This window comes from Rhamphochromis longiceps, linkage group LG22, assembly GCF_057381845.1.
Source record: "Rhamphochromis longiceps isolate RC_006_pf linkage group LG22, R_longiceps_female_GT1.1, whole genome shotgun sequence".
Classification (NCBI taxonomy): Eukaryota; Metazoa; Chordata; class Actinopteri; order Cichliformes; family Cichlidae; genus Rhamphochromis; species Rhamphochromis longiceps.
The window spans coordinates 5,724,189-5,741,563 of NC_140577.1; the positions used below are offsets into that span (position 1 = coordinate 5,724,189).

The following is a 17,375-nucleotide window of genomic DNA, read 5'->3' on the forward strand; positions in this document are numbered from 1 at the left end:
TATTTATTTCTCTCTCGCTGTCTCATTTATAAGATTTGGAGTTTTGAGATGTGAGTCAGCAGCAGAATTCAGTGGGTGGTGTTAATACACCTGACTGTAACAAAGAAGGAAAAAATGTCTGTTTGTTGTTTAGACTCCGCCACACTCAAAATAAAACTGCCGCATGCGCAGTAGCTCCTCTCTGACCAATAGGAATTCAAAGCTGGCTGCATCTTAACAGTAACCAGGCAAAAAAAGGGAACTAAGGTTTTCTCTCGAAAGTGAAACCTATCAGGCAGAATGACCTGAGAAACAAAGAGCTAGTGGTGTGTAGTCTGTGGGCCTCGTCTTCAACCACTACCTCACTGTAGGTCTATTTGCTTCACAGCTGTTATCACATATTTTCTGAAGTTATTTATACTTAATCACATTCTTACTAAATCCATTTTAAAAGTAATTTAAATTATGCTCGTGTTTACACTCATATACAAATAACTTCCCCAAGTAATCCAGATACAATTATTCATCCACCACAAATTCATCTTGAAACCTATTCCAGCAAAATCAGCTGGAATAGCTGTGTGTCCTTCTCTTTCTGCAATGTTGCTGCAATGATAAAATAAGGAAACGATCAATTCCTAAAATCAGAAATGTTGAATTTTTTTATGTATAAAAACAAATAAAGATCAATATTTAAGTATTATTGTCTAAACCGAAGGTCTACGACTGAATATTATGTATTTACATATAAAAATTTAAATATAATGTTGGATTTTAAGACTTTCTGTTATTTCTGTTTCTCTTGTCCTCATCTGACCTCTGCCCTCACAGACTCTTTCTCATAACTTGCTGCCTCTCATATCAACTCACTTCAAGCTATAATCCCACTTTTCATGATTAAACCACAAATTCTGCACATAAACCTGTCTAAGCATCAAAGACTATCATTAAGCTCCGCTGCAGGACTTCTTTTATTTTTAAGAGTAGGTTAATCCACAATGTGCTGCTGGGTTTGGTTTGTCAGATGGCGCCATCTAGCAATGGGATTGTAGTACTGCTGAATATAAAAGTAAGCTTTGTCTTTAAGTGTTTTCTTACCCCTAAATATATCTTTGATCAAATCCCTTCCCTTCAGGCATATAGGAAAGTCAGCTTTTGCAGATGATACACTCATCAGGAAGAAGAGAGGAAGAAGTGTGCAGATTGTTTAAAAGCAGCTGCAAGAAGCAGTGAAGTAGGTACAAATATGGGCTACTACATGAGGATTTCAGCTCTCCATAGAAAATAAAACAAAATCGTGTATTTAAAAGGAAACATATAAGCAAAGATTGCTTCATCTATCTGCATGTCATTGGAATTTTTAGGAGTGCACTTTGATGTAAAGCTTACATGAACACAGCACATTAACAGGAATGAGAAGAAAATGTAAAAAGAGTTTAAATATAATACCTGGTGGAAACGCAATGGGAATCACAAAAGCTAATTTTAAAAAATGTATATGCATATATATCAGTGATAAGATGTAGTTTGGATTATGGAGCTGTAACATTGGGTTATTATCTGTTTGTATTGAGGCACAATCAGTTTCGCAGCCTTTGGTGAACCGAGCAGAGATCATAGACCTGGACTCTTCAGACTTAATGGTTCTGTTTCTGTGAGCAGTCACATCATCAGTAAACACTAGAAGCACTAGTTGCTGTGCTTTCAATCATGAGCTGTTTTTCTTTTCCAAGCTCTTCATTTCCCATCATTGTTATAACATTTGTTTCATTTGTTTAATGATTTATTTATTAATTCATTTTATTGTTTACATTTCTGTGTATGCCGTTTTAGATGTTTTCTGGGAAAGTCTTCCTGTTCTTGAGTGTAACCAGTGTTTTGTACCATGTTGTAAACTCTCTGTATTTACATTAAATAATGGTTCTCATGACTGTAGACCATGACAATGACATACATACTCATCCAGTGTTACTGGCTTGGTTAGATGTTTTAAGTTATTTCTTGTAACCATGTAAATAATTCTGCCATCATTCACTTTAGTTGTCTTCTGTGGTCTTTCAGGCCTTTTGTTGTTGCCGAGCTGGTCAGTGCATTCATTCTTTTTAACAATCCATCCATCTTCTTCCGCTTTATCTGGGGCCGGGTCGCGGGGTCAGCAGCCTAAGCAGAGAAGCCCAGACCTCGCTCTCCCCAGCCACCTCCTCTAGCTTATCCTGGGGCGTTCCAAGGCGTTCCCAGGCCAGCCGAGAGATATAATCTCTCCAGCATGCCCTTTTTAATAATGCACCGGATTATTGATTTGGCCACTTGTGCGTTTTTGCTCTCTCTGAAATGTTTATTTGGGTTTCTCAGCCTAGTAAAGTCGCCATAACTTGCACCAACATCTTTTTGTGCTCACATTTAAAATTGGAGTTATATTATCCATGCTTAAATAAAAGCTAATCAAAAAAACAGTAGTTTGACTTTTCAGTACACTGCAGACCAGCTCCCACCAGGAACAAACCTGACAACAATCTGCTGGCAAAGCTAAAGCTACATGATTGTGTTTGGAGCAGAAACAACTAAGAACAGCTGCGGCTAAACACACACTATAATTATAGCATACAGCTTGATTCATGCCTTCCTTGGGGCATGGTCATGTAAAGTTAACACTTCTTTTGAGAAGATTTTAAAGCCAGTTGTTGGACAGTCACATCAGCAGGTGGAGTTTTCTAACTTCCAGGAGGATCAATGTTTCTTGGATTACAACCTGCGTTGTTGCAGCATCTGCTCTTCATGTGAAACATCCAGCACACAGAGCAGCTGTCTAAAGTAGATCCAGTGACGTCTCCACCAAACTCCTAGTATGAACGACGGCATCCAAGAGTTTTGCTCTTTAAAATGTCTGATTTCTCACCCTCCTCTGACGTATCACTTTCATGTAGGACTCATGGCAAATATTAAGTGAATGAAGTTTCATTTATTAAAATTGCACAAGTGGAATTGGATGCTTTTGACTGTAATTCCTTGAAACCCCAAAAACGTTATATTTTTTAAAGGACTAACCAAAGTAGATGCAGAAAACAACGATGTGACAAAATCATTAGAAAAATTTAATGATTTTTTTAAAAGGGAAAAACTGTGAGATATGACAAAAAATTATACCACTGTGGTCTAAAAGAATCTCAGTCAGTAGGATTCAGTTTAAACATGTCCCCAGTTGCCTGATAAAATGATTAAATAATAATAATTAAATAAATAAATATAACATAGAATCCCTCCACTGTTTACTGTTCTATGAATGATTTTATATATAAAATCTGTACAAGTTCTGAATATCATACATTGTGCAAGGAGTTCATTAATAATCCCAGCTCTATGATGTCTGTAATCACAGAGCTTAACAAAATGTGTGAAATAAATTAATTTGAAGGAGAACGTTCTTGAAAAGAAACTCTTCTTATAAAAGATAACATTATAAAGTTTATAAATTATAACAGATCCAAAACAAAATGACAAAAGAAGCATAAAAAGAAAAAGGAAACCAGCTTCTCATCATAGACAAATGTCCCAAAAATGTCCTTGTGTTTAAATAATTTAGGATCTACATCTGTGAATGTTGCAATTTCTGAGTGAAAAACACAAAATGACTGATTCTGTTCATCTGGACGAAGCGCTTTCAGTGGGAGAAACGTTTCGTCGCTCATTCAAGGGACTTGTAAACTTATAACCAGAACATTTGCATAATGACTGGAATTAGCACCACTGACTAGCAATGGGCCACGAGGTCAGTTTTATGATTGCTATTAAGTCATGACCTTTGATCTGTAGTCATGAGCACCATTCACAGAGAGTCGGGGCTGCAATCACAGCTGCACCCTTAGGTCCTTCCTCAGTTCAGAGATGGTTGTCTACTCTTTACTGCTCTCCTGTCAGAACAGAAATATTGAGTCTGTTTAATGCAGTCATTCATTTTTTGCTTCATACTTTTTGGATTTGGAACATTTATTTTAGATTTATATACATTTATATAATAATAAATAATATTTAAAAGTTTTTAGGGATGATATTAAATAGTGTAGTTTGGTGTGCTGTACTTACATTAGGATTTAATTACTTTTGAGTCTGAATCTTCAAGTCACAGTATCAGAAGCTTAAAAAGGAGAATTATATTTTCAGATGAATAAAAACATTAGTTATTTCTGTCAAGCTGACGTCAGTGACTCTACAATTCTTTTTATATTCAGTACACAAATAACATCCAAATATCTTTAAACACATTTTAAAAATACTTACAGTTTGCACGATTAAACCCTGAAAACAGACATTACCACAGTTATTTATTTAGAAATTAATCAGACAATAAATATTTTACATAATTTAATTAGTAACTGCTATCTAAATTATTAAATATTCCCAATTTATGATTTTTTAATATCATAGGAACAGGGCATGAATTATATTAATTTATTAGAATATTAATACCAAAAAAAGTAAATATTTCACATGAATATCATTCATAAAGCATAAAAATATATTTTGCTCATTACCATTTCCTCGTAACTTGAAATAGATTCCGATACAGACGCCCAGGAGAAGAACCGCAAGACCTCCGATAACACCACCAACATGAAACCCTGAAGGACCTGAAACCACAATATTTACAATATTTCTCTCACTGACCAGTGAGTAATCAGACTATGTTCATTACATTAGTGCTTTGATTATTTTAAAAGTATTGCAGGACTTAAACAACCTGATATGTTCTCAGTGTAGATCAGTGAATAATGAGTTTTAGGATGAGTTTAGTCAGAATAACTGAATCACAGTTACTGTTTGATTCTCAGCAGATACATCATAATGACTGACCCAGAGAAAACTGTGTTACAATACTGCATATATTTATGTTTTTACATGCTGTGAGAAAACAAGTTATAAATAAACATCATGGAAAGTTTAATCCTTTATTTAAAATAACAGCATCAGATCTAACCTGTGCACAGTTTAGGATGATTTTTGTGAACTTGATGAGAAACATACTGTGAAAATACTAAAATGTAAAAAATAAAAATAACATTTTTCCAAAATGCATAGTGAGAATTAAAAAATAAAGCTGTGTATATATTATTGGATCTTGACCTTTTGTCCCATTAACTCTGAAATTATTTATTTAAATCAGATTGTAATTAAATGGCTGATTCATTTTTGTGACCATTTACTGAACCACTGTGGTGATGACAGGTTACAGTGTACATGGAATAACAAAACAGGCCAGAAGAAAGATAAATATATATTTTTAAAGATTAATAATCTCCCTTTGAATTCAGTCTTACCTGTATTGGTCTTGATTTTTGTTTTGTCCAGTTTGGTGACGATCTCCTTGTTGACGCTACTGAACTGAAACACACATTCGTGCCTCTCCCAGTCTTCAGGTTTGACTGATGAAAGTTTCAGATCAACACTCATCTGGAAGGTCTCATCATTGTTGGGGAGGATCTCTCCTTTGTGCACACCCTCATGAAGCTCCTCTCCATCTTTCCTCCAGAACATCTCAGCTACGTTAGCAAAAAATCCCGTAGCGTGGCAGCTGATGGGAGAGGAGGGCGTCTTCTGGAGGAGAGACACTGAGGGAGGAACTAAAGAGTAAAGAGGTTTTTAGTTTATGTCTTATTAACTGTACTTTAATATTACTGTTTCTGTTGTTATAGGGAAAAAGACAAGGAACACCCCAGATATGATGGATAGATAGGCTGCCAGAAGCCAAGTGTGTCCACAAAGTTCATACTAGAAAGTGTAATGTTCAGACAAGTTCTTTATTTAGGCTGATAAGAGCCTAAGAAGGGAAAAAAAGAAAGAGTACTAAGAATACAACGAGGACACCAAAAATTAGTAAGGAATAAAGAGTTCCCAGAAACAGTACAAGACGATAAACAATAAACACAACAGAAACTGGAACTAAACTCAGGGTAGAAAACATGAAGGAAACACACAAAGATGAAAACTTTTAAAAAAAAGCCGACTAAGAATCAAACTGAAGACATTTAATAATAAACAGAATTTGAAAGACCTTCTGGGTCAAAGACCCAGGACCATGACAGTTTATCCAACATAAGCTGCTCTGCAACCCTGGAGCCGATCCTAGCTGTCAATGTGTAAGAGGTGGACAGCTCACCAGTGTATCACGAGAGTAATATAAATGCAGAGTAATAAGGAAGAGATGGAAACTGAAAATAAAAGCATGAAATGAAACTAAGAATCTTAATAGAAAGGACTAAGATGATGTTAGTAGAAAAACAACAAACAAAAAGCCATGAATGTAAAAAACAAAACACAGTGGTAAATATATAGTGAAGAGAGGTGATGAGAAAAATTATAAAACTGTTTTTGTTTTGTTTTTTTAATTATTATGGACACCGACATTGAGTCATATGAATATTGTGTCCATTGCTCTAAATATGGTGATTTTACCTGTTTTCATCAGAGATTTCCTCCCAGAGTTCACAAAGTTCTTCAGTTTGTCAACACACTCCTGTGTGAGGAAGTACTTCTTGTATAATATGCGAGTTTTGTCTCTGTCCCAGTTATGTTTGGTTATAACAGCCTGAGGTGCTGAAGCAATATATGTCTCTGTCTTCAGGTCAAATGCAACATAATCTTTTCCATCATAACCAAGTATCTCAAATCCAGTCACCTCTTCTGTGTCTTCGTTCCACTCACAGCCGTACATCCACTGCAAAATGTGAACACCTGAAAGATAAAGAACTGTAGTAAATGACAGATATTCTATCTTTAGATGCTGTTCAGCAGACAGCAACCCTCAAACTGTTGTAAAGAAGGAGTCCTTTTTATTCAATGTTAAGAGAGCCTCAGTGTTTTTAATATAGACAAAAAAGCACTGAGCTACCCTATGTAAGGAATAATCAAAGACACACAACAAAACACATCCTTTTTATGAAGTCAGCACATCAAATCAGTGTTTCTGGAGCTGCTATTTAGTCCACAAGACACTCAAAACACCTCTGAGAGAGCATGCTCTTGGCAACTGGACACTCTAACGTTTGCTTTAATTGTTTTGATGCATACTCAATCAGCCAGGTGATGAAATTATTTCAGTGTTTTCCGTGGAAGAAACATTTCTTCCAGATGAACAGAATTAACTTTTTAGGGCTTGCTTTAATTAACTGTGTATAAAGACTATTCACTGTGGTCTGGGTCAAAGGAACCCAGCAGCAAACCCTTTTCTTTCCCATCATTATCTTAGCTGCATTCCTACAGCCACCACAACCAATTTTAGGGTTTTGCCACCTGCTAAATCCCATTTGAACCCAGTCTCTACTCTTTTTCCTGCTTGGAGGCAAAGTCATCCTCTACAATGTAAGAACAGAAAATAGAGATATTTTTAAATTTTTCTTCTTTTTCTCTGCTCATTTTTTACTTGACTCATTCAAGCTAAGTGCATTTATTAGAATTAAAATTTAAACTAAAGTTTGTTTCTCATTTATTAATATTATTTTATTATTACATTAATATAACACAATGTTCAGGTAGCTTTGCACAAAAATAGAAATGTTCTCCAAAGACCTGCTTTTTTACTTTCTTACTTTAAGTACATTTCACAGTCTTTACGTTTTTACTTTTACTGGAGTATTTTTAACACTCGTATCTGTACTTCTACTTAAGTACTGAATGTCTGTACTTTTGCCACCTCTGCCACAGAGACCCTTAACTCTCATCACCTTTGTGTTAACATTATAATATCAAAATTTAGCTGAATTTTCAAATTCATGCTATACCAGTGAAAATTCACAACAAACCCATCAATCATAGAACATAGAACATGCCCTGAAAGCACACTTGGGTTACACAGGTGGACAATGATCTAAAACATACCAGTAAGTCTGCCACTGAATGGCTAAAACAAAACAAAACAAATAACTAAAGGAAGGTTTTAGAGTGGTCTAATCAAAGTTTGGACTTAAATCTGATTGAGATACTTAAAGAGGTCATTCGTGCTCAAAACCCCTCCAATGTGACTGAGCAACAAACAAATGATTGATTCCAGTCGTTGCTGCCATTTAGGGATGGGAATCAAGAACACTGGTCCCAGTAATCCAATTTGGATTTGTTGGTCAGCTTGCCTATTGATCCTGCCAGTTGGTTTCATTTGCACTTGTGCTACAATCAGCTGATTTCAGTGTGTAGGAGGAAGAAAATGGCAGCCTGCAGAATGGATATGGACAATCTCTTTTTTTTTTTCTTTTTTTTTTTTTGCACAAAAGGACGTGTGCGATGGTAAAGTGCAAACTGCCTCCAGGACAGAAACAACTGCATTATGCTGCTAACACAATTTCAGCTCTTTGCAAGCATCTGCATGGACACCATGCTAATGGTAAGCTAGCCAGACAGCATGCTAACGCTAAGCTGTCCAAGATGTTAAAGCTGAATGCAGAACTCAGCCAGACCCTGAACTTCAACAGTTAACAAACTGGTGAGCAGTCAGACTGCAGCCCCGTTTTCTACCTGTTCATCTTTAGCAGAATCACCGTGATGATCACTTTGAAGTCGCTGTGTGCTGGTTTTCATCTTTGCTTTGTGTTCATGCCCAAATTACTAAGACAAAGATCACATGTGTGTTGTCATTAGGATAGTGATTTGTGTTGGTGTGTGACTGTAACCTATAGGTTTATACTATTAACTGATTATTATATGACAGCATGTTTCTGAACATTTTACAGAGTAACACGAATGGAATGTAACAAGTAGTATAACAAATTACTTCTGTGAGTAATTAAATAATGTACTGCATTACTGTGTAATATGTGTAATACATTACTTTTTAAATAAGGACCACAACTCTGATCACAACAAATAGGTCAAATACCTCGAACATGCACAAACAGTTCACCACACAGCCTGCAATGAATTTGTATGACTGGAATATCTTTGAGAACCCAATGAGAACCGATAAGGAACTGAACTGATAAGTGATATCAATGATAAAATCAGAATCACTACATTCTCATCAAATCCCCTCCTTCCTGCCAAGGATTGCACAACCAGTTATCCAGTTTAGGAGACAATGACTTTTTCAGGGTCGTAGCTTTTTCCCCCCTTAATATATGAAATCATCATTAAAGCTGCAGTTGTATTTGCTCGGCTTATCTTTGTTTAATATTAAAATTTGCTTGATGATGTGAAACATGTAAGTGTGAAGAATATGCAAAAACAAAAAAATCAGGAAGTGTGGATTGTGTACACACACAAACACACACACATATACACACACATCAGCACTACATAACATTATATCTTCCTGAGAATCAGCCTGTCTATTTATGTCCTCTCCAATGGACATTTGTTTTTGATCTATATTGTTTTACTTATTTGAGCTGCCCCACTAAGTCCTGATGCTCTTAATAGAGGACATCATGTGCTTTCCATTGATATCTCATGTGTTTAAGTGGCCTCATTTAGCTCCAAAAGGGAAAGGAAATCACCAAAACAGTTATTTTATCTCAGGAGGATCTTTAGGTTTCAGTGTTTTTACTCACCGCTAGTCTGATTCAAACGCTCCATTAGCCAGACGACGTGTGCTTTGATCGCTTGCTCATTGCGTATGTTTCTCTGTCTCTCTCTTTCCCAATATTCAGGATCTACAGTTTTCTCAATCCACTCAGTCTTGGGTACCATCTTCTTCAAGCTGCTCTTATAATGCACAAACTCCTGACCATTTACAAATATGACTTCAGTTAACTCAGGAGATTCATTCCAACCAGTGGCTGCAGTCTCAATGTATGTCATAGTGTGTCGCTCTGAAACAAACAAACAAAAGCAAGTTGCCTTCAAGTTAAATTTGTACTTAAATATTTCTGACTAATAATGACCATTCAGCTGGTAAAAATGCAACAAGATGCATTCAAACACTCTGAGAAACATTTCAGACAACACACATATTCTTTTGTTGTTAAAGTGGATATAAAACTGCACATATAAAGACTAATTTTCATCACGGAGTTCTTAAAAACTGACATAGATGTAACTGTCTGTGGAGCTGGATTTAAGCAATAAGCGCTTAAAGTTAAACTTTTTGGATCATGTTTAGCTGTACCTTTTTGCCAGCACAGAACGTGACATCACTGAGTTGGTTGGTCGGTTGCTGCTTACATTAGTTTATATTAGCTAACTAATGAACCAGTAATTCAGTGGAAAACAAGTGGAATAAAAAAATAAAATAAAACTGATAGAGATTATCATTAAAATTAAGTGAACACATCCAGAGGATAGCCACACTGTTAAGTTTTGTATTGTTGATTGTCATTTATGCTTAGAAATATTTAACCATATATGCTTAGAGGTGTATAATCAATTGTGTAGTGATAGGATGTGTGATCTTTAGCAGGCTGCAAAGGCTTGGTGTGTATTCCACACTGGAATGCACACCTACATCCTGGGAGCATGAGAAGAGGTCGTACCTTGTTTTATTGTTTTATGGCAGGATAAACGTGGCTGTATCTGTTTTAGGCTAAGTGCCTTTTGTTTAGATGAACTGTTGGACTTCCAGACTAGCAGGTTTAGGGAAGTCATTTATGGGGTCACACTCTGACCCCCCCCCCCCCCCCCCCCCCACACACACTCTGACCCCCCCCCCCCCCCCCCCCCACACACACACACACACACACACAGTATTCTTTGTTCACATGTATACCTATGTAAGATGTTATATGTTAATGACCCTATGCATATTCATGTAACCACAATAAAAGGAGTGCTATGGGGAACCTGGCTGAGAGTCTGACGGAGGTCAAGTGGTGGAACGACACTTGGCTCCAGGCAGGTCTCCCTCATGCATGAGTAACAAGAAGAACTTTGCCTACTTCGTGTCTTGCTTGCTGTGTAATTATATTGTCCTCAACGTTCCAGCGAATAGGTTCAAGCTACAAACCTATCACACACTAACACCAACAGGTAAATCTGAGAGATTTTTTAGGTCACTTTAGATCTCTAAGTCAGCTTTTGGTGGGACTCAACTGAGGTGTCAGTCAGTTGTCTCCTCATTGCTCTCTATTTAGCTACAGAGCTAGTGTCCCAAGACATCCACCAGTGGAGACTGTGGACCAGTATGAACCTTTACAAAAAAGGGTGTGAAGTTTAAAACACACATAAATCTGGGTTTGACTTTCATTTCCCCTCCATCTCTATTATCCTATGATCACTGGACTGATGTTCTACTGATAAGGCTCAAGGACAGTTGGCCATCCACAGTGACCGGTTGCAGGTGAAGGAAGGGAGACAGGACAAAGGAATGCTGTGGAAGAGATCCAGAGATTAATAATAACTGATAATAAATGTAGAGAGGTGTATAAATACATAGAGTGAAAAGAGATAAGTGAAGAAGAAACACTCTGTGCATCATAGGAAGCACCCAGCAGCTTAACCCTATTGCTGCATAACTAAAGTAGGATTAGGTATCTGTCTCCTGAATCCAAGTTGGGAGCTGTTTCCACACCAAGGCAGACAATTTTAGAACAACCTGTTTCAGCAACTTTGCCAAAAGTGTGGCATTGAGAAAAGTCACACCATCCCTCACCATCCATCCGCTTCCGCTTATCCTTTTCAGGGTCGCGGGGGGCGCTGGAGCCTATCCCAGCTGTCATAGGGCGAGAGGCAGGGTACACCCTGGAGAGGTCGCCAGTCTGTCGCAGGGCTAACACACAAGGACAGACAACCATTCACACTCACATTCACACCTAGTGGCAATTTGGATTATCCAATTAACCTATCCCCACAAGCTGCATGTCTTTGGACGGTGGGAGGAAGCCGGAGTACCCGGAGAGAACCCACGCAAACACGGGGAGAACATGCAAACTCCACACAGAAAGAACCCGGCCTGATGGTGGAATTGAACTCAGGACCTTCTTGCTGTGCGGCAACAGTGCTAACCACCGTGCCACCACCGTGCTCCCTCACCATCCAGTTGGTAATGGTCAGTGTGAGCAATTTAATCACACTGTGCACAGTGTACTATGCACCCTTCCTTCCACAGAGAAAAGAGACTGTCTCTGTTTTCTACCACAGGTTACCACATCAGTCGACTGATAAGTCACCATTTTTTGATTTTTAGATCAATTGTCTGTTACGAAGGATTCATGAGCCTGTGGGCGGCAGCACTCATGACTGGATTGTGGAACACCAGACCCAGTTACGCCATAGGTTTTAAAGGTGTCACTAAAACACTGCAGCTAACACGCTGATCAGCATGTAAGGAATCATGTAAGTACCCCTGCAAGACTGTTTACCTTAAAGGGTTGGCATTAGAGACCATTACAAAATTCAAGATATTTGGAGTCCAGTAGTCTTTAAAGTGCTTAAAACCCAAGGAAAGGGGGGATCAGTTTATACAGTCACCACTGTGGATGACCTTGTCCTAGTTCCCTATCAAAGCCTGATTATGAGGGCTTGCTCCAGGCATTTTCCACAAAATTTAGAAATACACATAGTTGCAAAAAGTTCAGTGACCAATTACCTTTCCTAAATGACATATGCAAAAAATAAGAGTATTGTCAATAGGGACCAATTCCCAGTTTTTACATGATCAAAATTATTCACAAAAGGCTTCAATAAACAGAAAATGTGTGCCGACAAGAGAACAGTGCACAAAAATGAAAAGATATTTGAGCTTGACGCTTTAATGGGTTTAACATGACTTAGTCAGCACTCCACACCATACAGGTAGTACAAGCACACCTGAAAACACTGACCAGCTAACAGTTTTAAGCATTTGGGCGCAACCTCGGTAGTTCACCAATTCACCTATTGCAAACGTCCAAGTTTCTATCAAGTTTCATAAATCCATCGGCAACTATTACCTAACTAGTCTTTTGAGTCTCCACATTCATAGATATTGACATTTTGTCTTAGCATTTGAATGAAAATATCCTGGTAGGGTAGCTTAAAAGTCAAAAAAACAGTAATAAGAATGTATTTCGGACTTCTCTCGAATAAGTGCTCAGAGAAACTACATGATAAAGAGTAAATAAAATAAAGAGCTATACAAATCTACAGGTATCATTTAGCATGTTACTGTACATGTTAAGGTTTATGAGTACAATTAGAGAAAGACTGAACAAATATGGTATGTTTGGTTAGTTGTCAGGTGAAAGTCTCCTCCTCCTTTCTAAATTCCAGTGCAGATTAAGTTTTAAAGTTTCAACAGAAAATACCAAAGTGGAAATGTTTGGCCTTAATGCACAGCACCATGTTGAGGAACGAATAAATAAACACAGCATATCACTTGTCAACATGGTGGTGGAGGAATGATGACGCAAGCTTGTTTTGCAGCCATGGGAACTAGACACGTTGCAGCACAGACAACTATATGTTCACAACCACATCATGTCCAATTACGAACCACAATCTAACTTCTTTAGACTGTAGAAAGAGGGAAAAACCATATAATTAAATCAGGTGATTTGAACATGGAACCTCACAGTCAACAGTGCTGAGCACTGTACCTCTGTGCTTTCAAACTGGAAAATCACACAAATTTAATAATTTGTTTGTCTTTTGTCTGTGATTGTAAATGTGAGTTACCAGAAAAAGCAATCCATTTAAAAATAATCCTGATGGACATTTTTGACAGATATGCTGCAAGAAAAATGCTTTGGGTGGCAAACAGTCTTGGCCTTTGCCTACAGCAAATTATTGAGCTGATGTACAGATGGTATGTTACTGTTTTTGTGTTATTTGTTTTTCACAAAATTAAGTCAAATCTTTACATAGAGCTGTGGTTTTAAGTCGTCATGGTCTTGAACGAGGGAATTTAAAATATATGGGCCTACTGTTCTACTGCATGTTTCACGTGGAATTCCAATAAAATTGATTCATGTTTGTGGCTGTAATGTGACAAAATGTGGGAAAGTTCAAATGGGCCGACTACTTTTGCAAGCCACTGTATATTAAAAGATTACAGCTATTTTACTCATACTTATATAAAAGTTATTCAAAATAATAATAGTTTGACTTTTCATTACACTGCAGACCAGCACCGACCAGGAACAAACCTGACAACAATCTGCTGGCAATGCTAAATTTGTATGATTGTACACAGACCAGTAAAATCTAAGAACAGCTTCAGCTGTTCTACAGGCAGTTATAGCATAAAGCTTGATTCATGCTTTCCTCATGGCATAGTCACATAAAGCTAACACTTCTTTTGAGAATATTTTCAAGCCAAACGCTGGACAGTCACATCAGCAGGTGGAGTTTTTCCTACTTACAGGAGGATCATTGCTGCTTGGATTATATCCTGTGTTGTTGCAGTATCTGCTCTTCATGTTTCTTGCTGGGGTTAATTTTTCTCATCTCACTTTTTCTCATCCTTGAATTAGTTTGTGTTTTCTTCAACAATTTGAAAATATTGCTCGCAGGTGGTTTCTTAGCCATATGTCATACCCATGAAGTATTTTATATATTGTTTAGAATAAGTAGCAAGTATATTAAGGATGCAAGCTGATCAAACTAACATGGTCTAACTAACATGCATGGTCTCACCCTGGGGTGAATTTGCAGGGTGAACTGTCCTTGTAAATAATGTAAAGAACAATAGCTACTCTATTATACAATACAAAATTATACAACAGACAGATACACAGTTCAAAGTTAGGAGGAAATTTCAATATTGTGTTAAATTCTTGAGTCGCCCTTATTCTTATTTCTTTATATTTTCTTTTCAAAGAGCCAGACTTTGTTTTAATTTTTAACTAGTCTTTATCAATAACTCTCCAGGCTTTTAGAAAGTCTTTCAAAGTGTTTCTTCTTATTCCCAAAGAGCTATAAGCTGAAAACTTACATCTCAGAATATCTTAGCATCATGTGCAGTGTGCCTAAAAAACTGTCTATAGTTTATGGTCTATAGTCTCTGTGTAATATCTTCACAGAGAACAGAAAAATTAGCTTTGAACATCCTTCAAGAAGTCTGAAGAACTCTTCCTGAAGACCTCATAAAGGAAATGACAAGAAAGCTGCCCAGGAGTCTTTGTTAAAGACGATCATACCGAATGTTCACTTTCAAGCTTGTTAGAATTATACAGACTCTCTTTTTGCCTCATATACTGAATTTATACTTTTGTTTGTATGTTTGTTCATTTTTCCATAAATCATTGCACCTATTCCTAAAAAAAGTATTTTTTTAAAAAAAATGACAGATAGCTCATGACTTTTTCAGAGTTCTTTATATTTTGAGATGAAATGTGAGATTCATCATATCTGGTGTGATTTCTGTCAAATTGCTCATATTTTTAAGGACAAAGCCTGAACTAACATAGTATAACTACTTGTAAAGTGGATGAAGCATTCAACACAACAGAGAGTGAAAAAGGGCAGATCTGCAAAATGAATGTACATCAGCATCTGATCTAACCTGTTTTTAGCAGATAACTCCTCACATGTTCCAAATATTTTTGCCACTCCTGGGTGAAGTAGCTGCTCTAACAAAGCTTTGTTACTGTCACTCTTCGTTTTACTTTCAAAGGCCTGCTGTTCTTGAGTTATTAGTATTTGCATGTAGTGATATAGTCTTCTCTGTCATAGACTGACCATAACTGTTAAGTTCTTCACTCGCACCATCCTATTCACAACTGGTCTCTGTGGGACACAGACTGCAGTCAACAGAGTGAAATCCAGGACAGTCACATACAGTGGTATGCAAAAGTTTGGGTATCCCTGGTCACTTCCATGATTTTTCTTCAGAAATCTTTGGTTGTTTGGATCAGCAATTTCAGTTAAATATATCATACAGCAGACAAACATAATGATATTTGAGAAGTGAAATTAAGTTTTTAGGATTTACAGAAAGTGTGCAATAGTTACTTAAACAGAATTAGGCAGGTGCATAAATTTGGGCACCCTTATTGTTTTATTTATTTAAATACCTTTAGCACCGATTATTGGAACACATAGTTTGTTTGGTAAGCTTATTGACCCTTGACCTACATACACAGGTGAATCCAATCATGAGAGAGGGTATTTATGACTGCCCATTGCAAGTTTTTCTCCTCTTTGCATCTTCTCTGAAGAGTGGCAACATGGGAGCCTCAAAACAACTCAAATGACCTGAAAACAAAGATTGTTCAACATCATGGTTTAGGAGAAGTATACAAAAAACTATCTCAGAGATTTCAGCTGTCAGTTTCCACTGTGAGGAACATAGTGAGGAAATGGGAGACCACAGGCACAGTTCTAGTTAAGGCCCGAAGTGACAGGTCAAGTAAAATCTTAGATAAGCAGAGGCAAAGGATGGTGAGAACAGTCAGGGTCAACCCACAGACCAGCTCCAAAGTCTTGCAACATCATCTTGCTGCAGATGGTGTCACTGTGCATCGTTCAACTATTAAGCGAGAGCAATGCAGGAGAAGACTTTTCTGTGCACATGCCACAACCAGAGTCGTTTGAGGTTTGCTAAAGCACATTTGGACAAGCCAGCTTCGTTTTGGAATAAGGTGCTGTGGACTGAGTTATTGAGTTATTTAGACATAACAAGAGGCGGTATGCATGGCGGAAACAGAACACAGCATCCCAAGAGAAACACTTGCTACCCACAGTAAAATGTGGTGGCGCTTCCATCATGCTGTGGGGCTGTGTGGCCAGTGCAGGTACTGGGAATCTTGTTAAAGTTGATGGTCGCATGGATTCCAGTCAGTATCAGCAGATTCTTGAGAACAATGTTCAAGAATCAGTCACAAAGCTGAAGTTTGGCCGGGGCTGAATATTTCAACAAGACAACGACCCTAAACACTGCTCAAAGTCTACTAAGGCATTCATGCAGAGGAACAAGGACAATGTTCTGGAACGGCCATCTCAGTCCCCAGACCTGAATATTATTGAAAATCTATGGTGTGACTTAAAGCGGGCTGTCCATGCTGGGAAACCATCAAACCTGACTGAACTGGAGATGTTTTGTAGAATCCAGACTCTCATTGGAAGCATTTAGAGGCTGTTATTTCTGCAAAAGGAGGATCTACCTAATATTGATGTAATATTTCTTTTGGGGTGCCCAAATTTATGCACCTGCCTAATTTAGTTTAAGTAACTATTGCACACTTTCTGTAAATCCTATAAACTTCTTTTCACTTCTCAAATATCATTATGTTTGTCTGCTGTATGATATATTTAACTGAAATTGCTGATCCAAAAAAATCAATGATTTATGAAGAAAATCATGGAAATTATCAGGGGTGCCCAAACTTTTGCATACCACTGTACTAACAGCTAATATCACATCTTTACCACAGATAAACTTAGACAGACAGCAAAATCAGGTATTTACATGTATTGTTTGTTTCATTTTTTATTAATCCCAGTTTAACTCCATCTGAGAAATACACTGGGATGAGATGGAGTGAAACCAAGAAGCGAGCTCT

At 37.4% G+C, this 17,375-nt stretch overlaps 1 protein-coding gene across 2 annotated transcripts; it reads right to left on the reverse strand.

Annotated features, from left to right (window-relative positions):
• Positions 1-3,342: 3,342 nt before the first annotated feature.
• On the reverse strand, positions 3,343-10,243 carry LOC146643227 (class I histocompatibility antigen, F10 alpha chain-like). Of its 2 annotated transcripts, XM_085396655.1 has the most exons (7): positions 9,510-10,243; positions 6,427-6,705; positions 5,292-5,594; positions 4,509-4,604; positions 4,255-4,272; positions 4,060-4,111; positions 3,343-3,887 (listed from the first exon to the last, which is right to left on the reverse strand). In XM_085396655.1, exons 1-6 carry the CDS (start codon positions 9,757-9,759, stop codon positions 4,092-4,094), a joined length of 966 nt encoding a protein of 321 aa, XP_085252781.1. In that variant the 5' UTR covers positions 9,760-10,243; the 3' UTR covers positions 3,343-3,887; positions 4,060-4,091. The 2 variants fall into 2 exon arrangements, with proteins under 2 accessions (XP_085252781.1, XP_085252779.1); XM_085396653.1 differs by lacking the exons at positions 3,343-3,887; positions 4,060-4,111 and having other exon boundaries at positions 4,120-4,604.
• Positions 10,244-17,375: the final 7,132 nt, after the last annotated feature.